The sequence below is a fragment of the Monodon monoceros genome, unplaced genomic scaffold, assembly GCF_005190385.1.
Source record: "Monodon monoceros isolate NGI ecotype Baffin Bay Population unplaced genomic scaffold, NGI_Narwhal_1 Super_Scaffold_10, whole genome shotgun sequence".
NCBI lineage: Eukaryota > Metazoa > Chordata > Mammalia > Artiodactyla > Monodontidae > Monodon > Monodon monoceros.
In genome coordinates this window covers 42405413-42416130 of record NW_021703766.1, presented here as the reverse complement: position 1 = coordinate 42416130, position 10718 = coordinate 42405413, and the positions used below count along the sequence as shown (strand labels likewise).

The window sequence follows — 10718 nt, the reverse complement described above, 5'->3', positions numbered from 1 at the left end:
AGGAAGAAACCAGCTGGGGGCATCTGGGATGGGCGCAGCGTGGCGAGCTCAGTCAGGTGACCAGGCCTAGATGCTGGGAGTGGCTGGAGTTGCACGGGGAGACACAGCAGCATCCCCCAGCACTGCCAGGCATCACTGCATCTCAACTCAGGCCAGGTTTCATCATCAACCAGGGGCAGGGGTCACAGCACAGGCGCCAGAGTTGCAGTGCAAGGCGACAGGCTGACGGGCCAAGCCTGGCTTCCTGGCCATCTGCCCTCCCTGGGGGTGGGGGTGCTCAAGGCCAGGCCCCACCATTGGCTGACGCAGAGGGGAGGGCGTCAGCCCAGAAGAGCAGGGCCAGGAGCCAGTCCTGTTTCGGAACTGGTGACACAGAAGACCCCAGCCTCTCCTCCAAACACGTGGGACATGTCCTTGACCCTGGCTCCCCCTGTCCCCCACACCACATATGCAACACCTTGGGCCTCCGCGAGGCTATTCATTCCTTAATTCCTTCATCCACACAACCAACAGACTGGGTACCAGGCGGTACTGGATGGCAGGGACCAGCACACAGCCACGAACACAAGAGGGAGGCCCTGCCCTCAGGAGCCCTGCACAGACCCCAGACTCCCTCCCCACACCTGAGATGGACAGATACACAGACAGACAAGGCGGGGCCACATGGGGCCAGTTTATTGCAGTTAAATACCTCTCTCTCTCTTTTTTTTTGTCCATTTTTTTCCATAAAGAAAATTAGAACACACTCACACACCCAAAGGGGAGCAGGGTTCCAGAAACAAGAGGTGGGGTGGGACATGGCCTCCCTGCTTAGGTCCAGGCCCCAGGGCTGGCCCCCCAAAGGCTCCCCTCCTTCCCGTAAGCACCCTGTCTCAGTACCTCTAGAGTCCAAGGAGGCAGTGGGGTATGGCAGGGGCTCTGTCCTCCTTCCTCTTGCCTCCAGGTGAGACCACTAGAAGTGCCAGGGCTGAGTAGGGGCCGGGAGAAGGGAGACAGACAGACGGGCAGGGAGGATATTGTTTCCAAGTTGAGGCGAGCAGTGGGTGCTTATCCACAGAAATTCATTATTTCTCCCCGTTTTTTGTTAAAAATCTACTATAAAAAACGCAGCTGGGGGAGGGGCGTCTGTCCCTCTCTGTGCTAAGGGCTGGGGAAAGGGACGGCAGGGGCCCGGAGGCGGCCCGCGCCGCACGCTGCGGACGGCGTCACTGCCGGGCGCTCTCGCCCACCATCTCCAGGTTGTGCTGCTGCAGCTGGGCGCGGAGCACGGCGTTCTCGTTCTTCAGCTCCTCGATCTGCCAGACACGACGGGGCACAGGCAGCCGGGGCTGGCTCCCCGCGTCCTGGGGTTCCTGGGCGCGCCTCGCCACCCGCCCAGGCCTGCCGCTCACCTGCTGCCTCAGGAGCTCACTGTCCATCTGCAGCCGCTCGGCCTCCTTGAAGGCCTCCTGCATGCGCTGGTTGGTCTGGCGCAGCTCCCGGATGTAGTCGCAGGCCTTCGACAGGATCCCTCCTTTACTCTGGGGGGTGGGCATGAGCATCAGCACTGCCCGCTGGCCGCCGCCCGCCGCCCACCGGCTCGGCCCCGGGCGGCTCCCACCTCTGGCGGCCAGGCAGACTCTCCGAAAGGGGTCGGGGACGGGCCGCCACAGCACTGAGGGCCGGAGGGCACTCACCGCTCCTGTCTTGCTATTATCTGCATTACAATCTGGAATGATTTTTGAAAGCTGGACGATCCAGTTGTTGATCTTGTCCCTCCGCCTCCGCTCCACTGCAGCAAGAACAGCAAGAACAAGGCTATGTTCACAGCACTCCCTCTGTGCCCGGGCGATTCACCTCCTAAGGCAGGTGCCACGAGAGCCGAGGCCACCCAAGGTCACACCGCCAGCAAGTGCGGGGCTCCGATCTGAACCCAGGCAGCTGGCTCCAGCCCCCTCCACATCGCTCCTCAAGAGGAACCCTCAAGTGCCACACGTACCTCAAGGCAGAATCGACAGCTGGGGGGCTGCAGGGTTCGCTTTACCCGCCCAGCGTGTTTTCAAAAATCTGATTCAACATTTAAAAATTAGGAAACTTCACCTAACAATTGGCCTCTTTTGAAAACTGGAGTTGTGGCCACAGTGGGCACGTGTTCTTGGCAGGCAAGAATGGGCCAGAGCCCTTTACACAGGACCGGGGCACCCTTCTCCAGTCCCCACGGCCCCTGCATTTGATTCTCCACGGTGCTCAGGTCTCCCCACAGCTCTGGGCCCCACGATCCTATTTCTCTTTTCATCTTTAAAATCACGGTCTGACCACGTCTCACCTCCACTGGAAGTCCTTTTCCAGGGTCCCCGCAGCAAGTCTCAGCTTCCCCGGCTGGCACTGCGGCTCTCAGGGGCCTGGCCCATCAGGGCACTGGGTCACCCAGAAAGAAACGCTACGGACCCTCTCTTGAAGGCCAGGTTTGACAAACTACTGGCATATTTCACTTGAAAAGTCCAGATTTGTGATTTATTTCATAAAACACCACAATCTCACTCTGTCTGCTGAGTTGCGGGGAAGCTGCCCCCTTCAGGCAGGACTCGTATGTGTCTTTGCCCTGTCTTCTCATCTGGCCTGTCATGACCTATGACGGCGGCCTGGGGTCTGCCTGCACGGCAGCCTGAGACCCCTGGTTTGGGGCTCACTGAACAAAGCTATCCCAGCCCTTCGTACTAGGCAATTGCTGGGGACACACAAGAAAGCCCAGCTGCCCCTGTGACTCTCACCCACACACTCTCATCCCCCTGCCAGGGCAGCCCATGGACAAATGCAGGTGGTGTCTATAGAGGAGCGGGGACCGTAGGTGGGACTTGGCAAGGAGGGCCAAGGGGTATTTTCTCAGGGTTGGGAGACTGGGGGAGGGGTCGGGTGAGCATGAGAAAGATGGGGTGGGCCAGAAGCTTGCCCCTGACTCCTCTCCTCCTCTGAGGCCAGCCCCACCCCCCGACCCGACTGCTCCCTCAAAGGATGGGCCTGGCCACTAACAGGCACATCCAACTGTCTTCTCCGGGCACTTGCTTTTGCCCACTCGCTGCTGACCGGTCCTTCCAAGAGCCCCCCACTTCGGCCTCGGTGACAACACCCTCCCACGTGGACTCGCTTCCTCCCTCCCTCTCCTCTCTTTCCGCCGAAACCTCCCCCTACCACGGTAAGATGATGCCCGGTATTGAGCTTCACCTGACCCCGGCCCTGGGGTCAGCGAGTGCACAGACCTGGGCCCCATCACTACCGTGGTGAGTGAACTTTCCCAGCGAGGACGACCCTGTCTTACGGTCTTTGGGGACTCTGTGGTCCAAAACAGCAGCGGAGCTAAGGGTCTGCCCAGGTCTGGCAGCACTGGCCACCACGTCCCTCAGCAGCGCGCTCCACTCTAGGGGTTCAGCTGAGGAGCTCTAGAGCAGATGGCTGCCTAGTTCCTTCCTCTACCCTCCCGCAGCCCGACATTCCTGAGCCTGGGCTCCGCGCTGCAGCCGCATCCCACACACACTCCTCACTTCAAACCACCGGGGGCAGGGATGGGGCCGGGGACAGCAGTTCGCATTTGCTTCTTCGAAACTCACCGCCTGCCCTACTGTGCGCAGGGCACTCCGCGAGGCTGAAGTCCATGGTGGACTCAACCTCTGTCCTGCTGGCACTCACGGCACCAGCGTGACGCGCACGTGAACAGGAGACGCTGACGCCACAGGGCTGTGTGCTATAACTGAAGACTGTACCGAGCGCCTGGGGAACGCCAGGGTGGAACGACGCATTCTGCATGGAGTGAGGTGGGGTATATCTTCAGAGAAGGATTTAGAAAGGAAACATTTGGGCTGCTTTCTGAGAGGAAGGACATCAGGCCGACAGGCATAAAGAAACCCAGAAACGGTGATATGGAAACACCTTGGAGGGTGCAGGGGGTGGCGCAGGGTGGCAGGAATAGATTGTAGAAACAGATTGAGAACCCCTGAATGCCCTGCTAGCAGGTCTGGACCTTGTCTTCTCTTCCCCTAGGGGTCTAGGCCCTCGAGTCTAGGGCCTTTCTTGGCAATGTGGTCAGGCCTGTGGCTTGGGAAGACCACTTCGGCACAACCGAAACGGAGGAAGACCAGTTAAAACCAAGGCCATGTCCGTTTCTCAGAAGGCTTAAGTCACACCCATACAACACTTAAAACACAATTTAGAAGCAAAATCTGCCAGGACTAATGGGAGAAATGGGCAAATCCACAAATGTAAGACATCAACAGTCCTCGGCGATTGACAGGACAAGTAGATAAAAAAAAATGAGGATAGAAAACCTGAACACTGTCAGTCAACCTGACCTATACCACCGACGGAGCACGCCACACACAGCAGCAGACACACTGTCTTTTCAAACACACGCAGAAACTTTCACCAAAACAGACCGTATTTGGGGCCGTAAAAGTAAGTCTCAACGGATTTCAAATAACTGAAATTATATACATAGAGTACGTTCTCTGACCACAACAAAACTCACTTAAAAATCAGTAACAAAAAGATAGCCAGAAAATCCATAAACATTCGTAGCTAAACAACACACTTCCAAATAAGCCATGGCTCAAAGAAATCATAAGGAAAACTAGAAATATCTTTAATTGAATGACAAGAGAGCACAACCTATCCCAATGGGATAGAGCTAAAGCAGCATTGGACTGGAATTCGCAACTGTAAAGCCTTAAATTGAGAATAAAGAAAGGCTTAAAATCATCTTAAGAGGCTGGGGGGAAACCCCCAGCAAATTAAACCCATATTAAGCAGAAGAAATAAATTAGTAACAGTACGAGTGGAAACCGACGCAACAGAAAAAGCAACTCAAAAATCAGACTTCATAAAAGACCTGGATTTCTGGCTTCTCAGAGGTTCTGGCAGTAGGGGGCCCAAATTCTGACACGACAGCGATGGCTGGCACCATGCAGTCACCCTTCAGGCAGGACAGACACACAGACCCCAGTTCTCCACAGGGATCACCACTCCCCTTTCTGCCACACTAAGTATCCTGACTCCCTCAGGCCCCTGAAGCATCTGCGACCCAGAGATGGGCCCCTGTGGTACCAAGAAATGTGGGAAAGAGGGAAAAAGGAGACAGAGCTGATTTGAGGTCCACTTCGGCACGGCGTCTCAGGGCTTGTGGATGTGAGGGAAACGGGCAGAGCTGAAGTGGCCTGGCTCTCAAGTCTGGCTGCGGTAATCATGACAGGGGTGCCTTTTGCTGCTCTGGAAAAGGGAGGCTTTGGGAAGGAGGGACAGAAGGTTCTGTCTTGGACAAGTTGAGTGTGAGGTGTTTCAAGGACAACCAGAAATGGAGATTCTGAACGGGCACTTCAAAATATGGGTGCAGAGGAGATCCAGAGAGATGGAGCAGAAAGACAGCTTTGTGCAGTGCGGGGGGCGGGGGAAGCCCTGGGAGAACATCAGGGGGCAGTCTCTCCTTTTTGGAATCACATACTTTTCTGGATAAAGCTCGCAGACGCACTCGCGGGAGAAACGACAAACACCGACAACCGGGGATAGGGTCTCGGGGATACTGACCATCCCTGGGCCTGATGTTTCACTCTCCTGAGACCGCTAGAAGAAGGGGCTGGACCTCAAGAAACGCTAACAGCCAAAGCACTTTCCAAACCTCGCCCATCGTGAAGAGTCACCTGGGGAACTTGTTGAAACACGGACTCCCAAGCTCCCCCTCCGACCTACCCATTCAGCACCCCGTGAGGACAGCCGTGACTGTGAAGCCCTGCCCTCAGGAGCAGGCTGGAAAGGAGAATCAGAGCAGGTAGAGCAGAAAGGAACATTCCCGAAAGGAGGGGAACGGGCAGGGTCAGATGCTTGGAGCGCAGACAGGAAAGGAAGCCAGTGGATTTGGCAATGAGGTCATCACGAGTGACCTTAAATAGAGCCGTTTTGATAGAGAGGTGAGCCAGACTGCCAAGGGTACGGGGAGGCCAGGCAGAGGATGGGTCAAACACTCTGCAGGTTAGGAGAGAGTGGGCAGGCCACAGCTGGAGGGCAAGGGCAAGGTCACAGCGAGACTGATTTTTACAGGATGAGGAGAAGTCAAGACTTTGGAGCTGGATTAATCCAGTGAGAGGCAGAGTGCGAGGAGGGTGGAGGGTGGCTGGCTGGTCTCCCGAGAATCGTTAGCTGTGGTCTTACCAGGCGGCATACCACCCTGCTGGGGGCTCACGACTCAACGTGCTGCACCCTCACGACGAGCCTCTGGGGTAGTCAGTCGTGTTAACGCATTCTTAAGAGGACTAAACAGGCGCGGAGGTTAAGAACCAGCCTAAGGTCATATGACCAGTACGCAGTAGAGCCAGGACTGCCCGAGGTAGACAGCTGGAGACCCCTGAAACCCATCACACCCAAAACCAAGCTCACACTCAACCCTTCCCTTTAAATGAACCTGACCCCGTCATGAAAGCCTGATTCACGAAATCCTGATTCTGCAGCCTTGTGCTCTTCCGCCCCACAGCTCGGGCCCCCGCAAGCCCCGTTCAGGCCCCGCCCTGTCTGAGGCCCCCAGCTACAGTCAACTCTTGTTTCCCTAACCTCTGGTGCCCCATCACCCTCACCATCCAGCCTCCACACGCAATCCCTCTGCTTACTTCCCCTCGAAGCAGAATAAAAATCTAGGAATGGGGACCCCGGGAAGGCCTCTGACAAGGCCCCACGTGATCTGGCCCTGGCCAGGCCACCCACGACCCCACCAACTTCCTCTTATCTTTCCTGAAACCTGCTCTTCTTCAGACGCACCAAGTCTGTTCCAGCCCAGGCCTGGGTGTTTGCACTTGCTTGTCCCTCGCTGCCTGGGACTCTTCCCATTCAGGCCCCTGCTCAGCCATCACTTCTAGAAAGGCCTACAGAGCACACTGCCGCCATAACCCTCCATCTCCTTACCCGGGCTTATCTTCCTTCACGTGACACATGACTTATGTTCCCTGACGTCTTATTGTAGCTTTCTGTAGTTTCTGTCTCTCCCACCAGAATGAACACCCTGTGAGAGCCAGGGTGTCTGTTCCATTATCTGCTGCTGTATCTGAGGCCTAGAACAGGGGCTGGCACACAGTACGTATGTGCTGAATGAATGCCTGAACTCACTGAGCAGCTTAGATCACAGCTGCATAAGCCCACCTCCCAATCAAACACCTTTAGGACTCTCAGGTCCTCACCCTGAAGTTCAAGGCCTTCCTTGACCCTCCCAGCTCTCTCCTCCCAAGCACTCCACATAGAACCTCTGCTTTAACCAAACCAGCACCCACGAAGCAACCTCACTCTACCCTGCCTTCCTGTGCTTCCCTCTGCTGGACAGGCACTCCCAAAGGCCGCTTCCCTGGGGGAAACGTCACCTGATCCCCCAGTCAGTGTTCAATCAAACAGCCTGAACTACTCTGAGCTTCCTGGACACTCCAACTAGTGGCACGGGGCACGTACTGCCCAGCCTAGTATCCACCTTCAGGAAATATCTGCTGAATGATGGCTATTTGGGTGGAAGTGTCCCCTGGACATGCTCTGGCCTCAGCCAGAGACATGGACTTCTCGCAGTTTCATCTTCAGATGTACTCTCTCTCAGACCAGAGCTACTCCTGGAAGCTAGGCTGGCAGAGCCGTGGGGGGCTTGAGCAAAACAGCTGCTTCGTGGGAAGGCAGGTCCAGGTGAGCCAGACCAACCCAACTTTCCAAGAGGAGCAGGAAATCCATACATGAATGTGAAACTTGCCATTTAAAATATTAGTAATTAATTCAAAGTCACTAGCCGAGATGTTAAACACACTGCAGCTCACACCTCCTGCCTATTTGCTCGCGACAGCGAACCTCCACATTTCTGCTTTTCCAGCATTCGACAAGCACCTCTCACGTACTTGTCGCATGCCTGCTGATCTGTGACTCCAAGCACCGGGCCAGGCTGTGCCCATGAGGCCCAGCAGCTCTACCCTGACCTTACCTTCATTATGTTGAGCTCTCCTTCTCTCATCCCGTGGTGTCCTGGTTCCGTCGATTTTCCTAGAAAAGAAAAAAAAAAATAGGTGCATGTTACCTCCAGCCCATTGGTCCAAACGTTTATTAAGGAGTCAGACTTAAAAATGATCTTTGCAACACATATCCATACGCAGAGAGAGAAAGAGAAAGAAAGAGAGAGAGGAAAGAATATGGCATTTTCTTTACTTAAATTAAAGAAACAAAAACCGACCAAAAAATACACCAACTGCCTGCCATGTACTCAACTGCCTGGCTCCGATTTCAGAAACACATTCCCTTCCTTGGGCCCCCACACCAGGCCCTCCCAGTGTCCCCTACTCCTGGGACCAGGTCTGCTGCACATACGGGGAGTAGGGGTGTGTCCGGGGTGCAATTGTCCTCTGCGTTCCTGTCTGAAGCACATCCTGGGGCGTCATCATGACATAGAACTGGCCTGCAGGGAAAGCAGGGGTTAGTGCTAAAACTGGGGACAGAGTCAGAACTGGCCGGGGGAGCTTCCCTCCCTGCTAGGCCTGTTGCCTCCCCTGCCTTCCGCCCTGGCCCCTTCCTTCCTTTACCTCCAGCCTGCAAGCTCTGGTCTGTGGTCTGTACGGACACAGCCGTGGTATCTCCCACACTGGACGCTGGGAAATAGGCAAATCGTGCCTCCCCACTGACAGCCTCAGCTGCCGGGCTGCCACCATTGCTGAAGGGATTTTGGATTACAGCCTAGGGAGTAGGAGGACAGAGGCCACCCTTAGCCATCTTTGTTCCCCAATCCATCCCCCTAGTTGCCATATTTGATGTTTACTGCATTCTCTAGGGAGAGTGGGGAACCCCTCTGTGTGTGCCACTCTGCCCTGTGTCTCACAGCCCTGGAACTCGACAGATACTCAGCAATCACTTAGTGAACTGACCCACTTTTAACTTTTAAGAGACTGTCCTGTTACTGTGATTCCCCTTTCACAAAAAAAAAAAAAAAAAAAAAGTTCCAAAGATCTTGCCCCAGGTTTCACTGTGCAGAACAGAGATTTCACCTGAGGGCCTGAAGGCAGCATCTTGGTCCCACGTGCCCCACCCCCTGGGGCTCCCCCGAGAACAGAGGCAGTGTCCCTTCTCCATCCCCCCAGGGGTTGCTGGGCACCTACCAGTGGGAAGGGCGCTGCGGGACCTGGGGGCACAGAGGCAGCAGCGGGGCCGGGGCGCTGGGTGGCCCCATCCACACCCACCTGCGTCACAGCCTGCTGCCCCCCCGCGAAGGCAGCCGTAGACACGACGCTGACGGCGCCTGCTGTGTCGCCCTGGCCGTCCAGCTGACCATCAGTCACCTGGACTACGCGGTATGTCACCTGCAGGGGGCGGCAGAGAAGGAAGACCCGCGCTGGGGCCCGGGTAGGGGCCAGGTCCGAGCCCCTCCCAGCCCGCCCACTCTACCCGGGGCTCAACCCTCCACTTGCCCGCCGGTCTCCGGGCCCGCAGGCTCACCTGTCCTCCATTATTCTCTGTGCGGAATTGGTACTGGATGTTGTGGTCGCCGAACGCCGCCTGCTGGACGCTGGCGATGGCCACCGCCGTCTGCTCCTCCGCCCCAGGGCCGTCCCCGCCTGCGGTCGGAGGAGGGTAGGGGGGATGGTCAGAGGTGGCGCGGGCCAGGGCGCACCCAGTGCCCTCCCGGGCGCAGGTCGCGGCCCCGGTGGGCCCCGCGAGCACTCACCTTCCTGCAGCTCGACGCCCTCCTCTGCCTCGGGTCCCTTGTCGTGACTGCGGGGAGGACGGGAAGAAGAGGGGGTCAAGGTTGCCCGCGCCCCCGCCCCTTCGCCCAGGTGCAGGGCCCCCATCCCGCCCGCCCCAGTCTGGGGCTGCGGCACCGCCAGGTCCGGGGGCCAGGGATATTCGCGCGGGTCCTCCCTCCCTCGCGGCCTCCATTTTGAGCTGGGCCCGGCGGCCGCTCGGGATCATGGCGGCCAGGCCGAAGGGCCGGGGCCAGGGCGCGCGGGGGCGCGGATCGGCCGGGCTCCCTTACCTGGCGGCGGCAGCAGCAGCGGTAGCCGAGGCAGCAGGATCCAGACCCGGGTCCAGCATGTCCATGGGGGGGGGGGGGGGGGGGGGGGGCCCCGAGCCCGGCGCTCACGCCGCGCGGCAGGAGGGGACGGAGGAGACACGGGAGCCGCTCGCGCTGATCACGGGGACAAACAGTGGGGTCATGTGAGGAGGAGATGCCGCCGCCGCCGCCGCCGCCGCTGCTCCTGCAGCCGCCTCCGCCCTCTCGCCCGCCGGCCGGCTCCCGGCGGCTCTAGGCTCCGGGACGCAGCGCAGCCGCCCCCCGCCCGCTCTTCGCGGCCCTCGGGCCTCCTTCCCTGAGTTGCCGCCGCCGCCGCGACTTTTTTTAACCCGGCCCGCCCTGGATGGCCGCAGCCTCTCCCCTGGGTCGCCGGCTCGCGCGTCCGCCGCCCGGCCTGGCCCAGCGCGGCGGCGGATCGCTGCTGCAGCCGCCGCCGCCGCTTTCTATTTTTTCCCCCTTTTTTTTCCTCCTTTACTTGAGCTGCGCGCGCGCGGCGGCGGCGGCGCGAGCCCGGGGCCGACGCGCGCGGGGGGAGGGCAGCCCCCGGGGAGCGCGCGCGCTGTCTGTCTCCGATGGAGGGCGGGTGCGCGGGCCCGGGTGTCGGCGGGGCGCGAGGTCGCCGTCGCCGCCGCCGCCAGCGCGGCCGCCGCCCCGGCACCCGCCGGCGGGCCGCCCGAGTGGA

General features: G+C 58.5%; 1 protein-coding gene across 2 annotated transcripts; it reads right to left on the bottom strand.

Annotated features, from left to right (window-relative positions):
- Window positions 1-647: 647 nt before the first annotated feature.
- USF2 (upstream transcription factor 2, c-fos interacting) lies at window positions 648-10542 on the bottom strand. Of its 2 annotated transcripts, none has more exons than XM_029201363.1 (10): window positions 9998-10542; window positions 9689-9735; window positions 9460-9578; window positions 9204-9323; window positions 8553-8703; window positions 8341-8428; window positions 7961-8019; window positions 1677-1771; window positions 1392-1520; window positions 648-1295 (listed from the first exon to the last, which is right to left on the bottom strand). In XM_029201363.1, the coding sequence occupies exons 1-10, from the start codon at window positions 10060-10062 to the stop codon at window positions 1206-1208; spliced, it is 963 nt and encodes a 320-aa protein (XP_029057196.1). In that variant the 5' UTR covers window positions 10063-10542; the 3' UTR covers window positions 648-1205. The 2 variants fall into 2 exon arrangements, with proteins under 2 accessions (XP_029057196.1, XP_029057186.1); XM_029201353.1 differs by having other exon boundaries at window positions 9123-9323; window positions 9998-10092.
- Window positions 10543-10718: the final 176 nt, after the last annotated feature.

Excerpts from the sequence above, each read along its gene's own strand:
- USF2 (XM_029201353.1), bottom strand. The coding sequence starts at position 10,062 with ATGGACATGCTGGACCCGGGTCTGGATCCTGCTGCCTCGGCTACCGCT. Across the intron at positions 8,429-8,552 it reads CCAGAGCTTGCAGGCTGGAG|GCCAGTTCTATGTCATGATG; the intron begins GTAAAGGAAGGA and ends CTTTCCCTGCAG. Across the intron at positions 1,772-7,960 it reads GAGAGCTCAACATAATGAAG|TGGAGCGGAGGCGGAGGGAC; the intron begins GTAAGGTCAGGG and ends TTCTTGCTGCAG.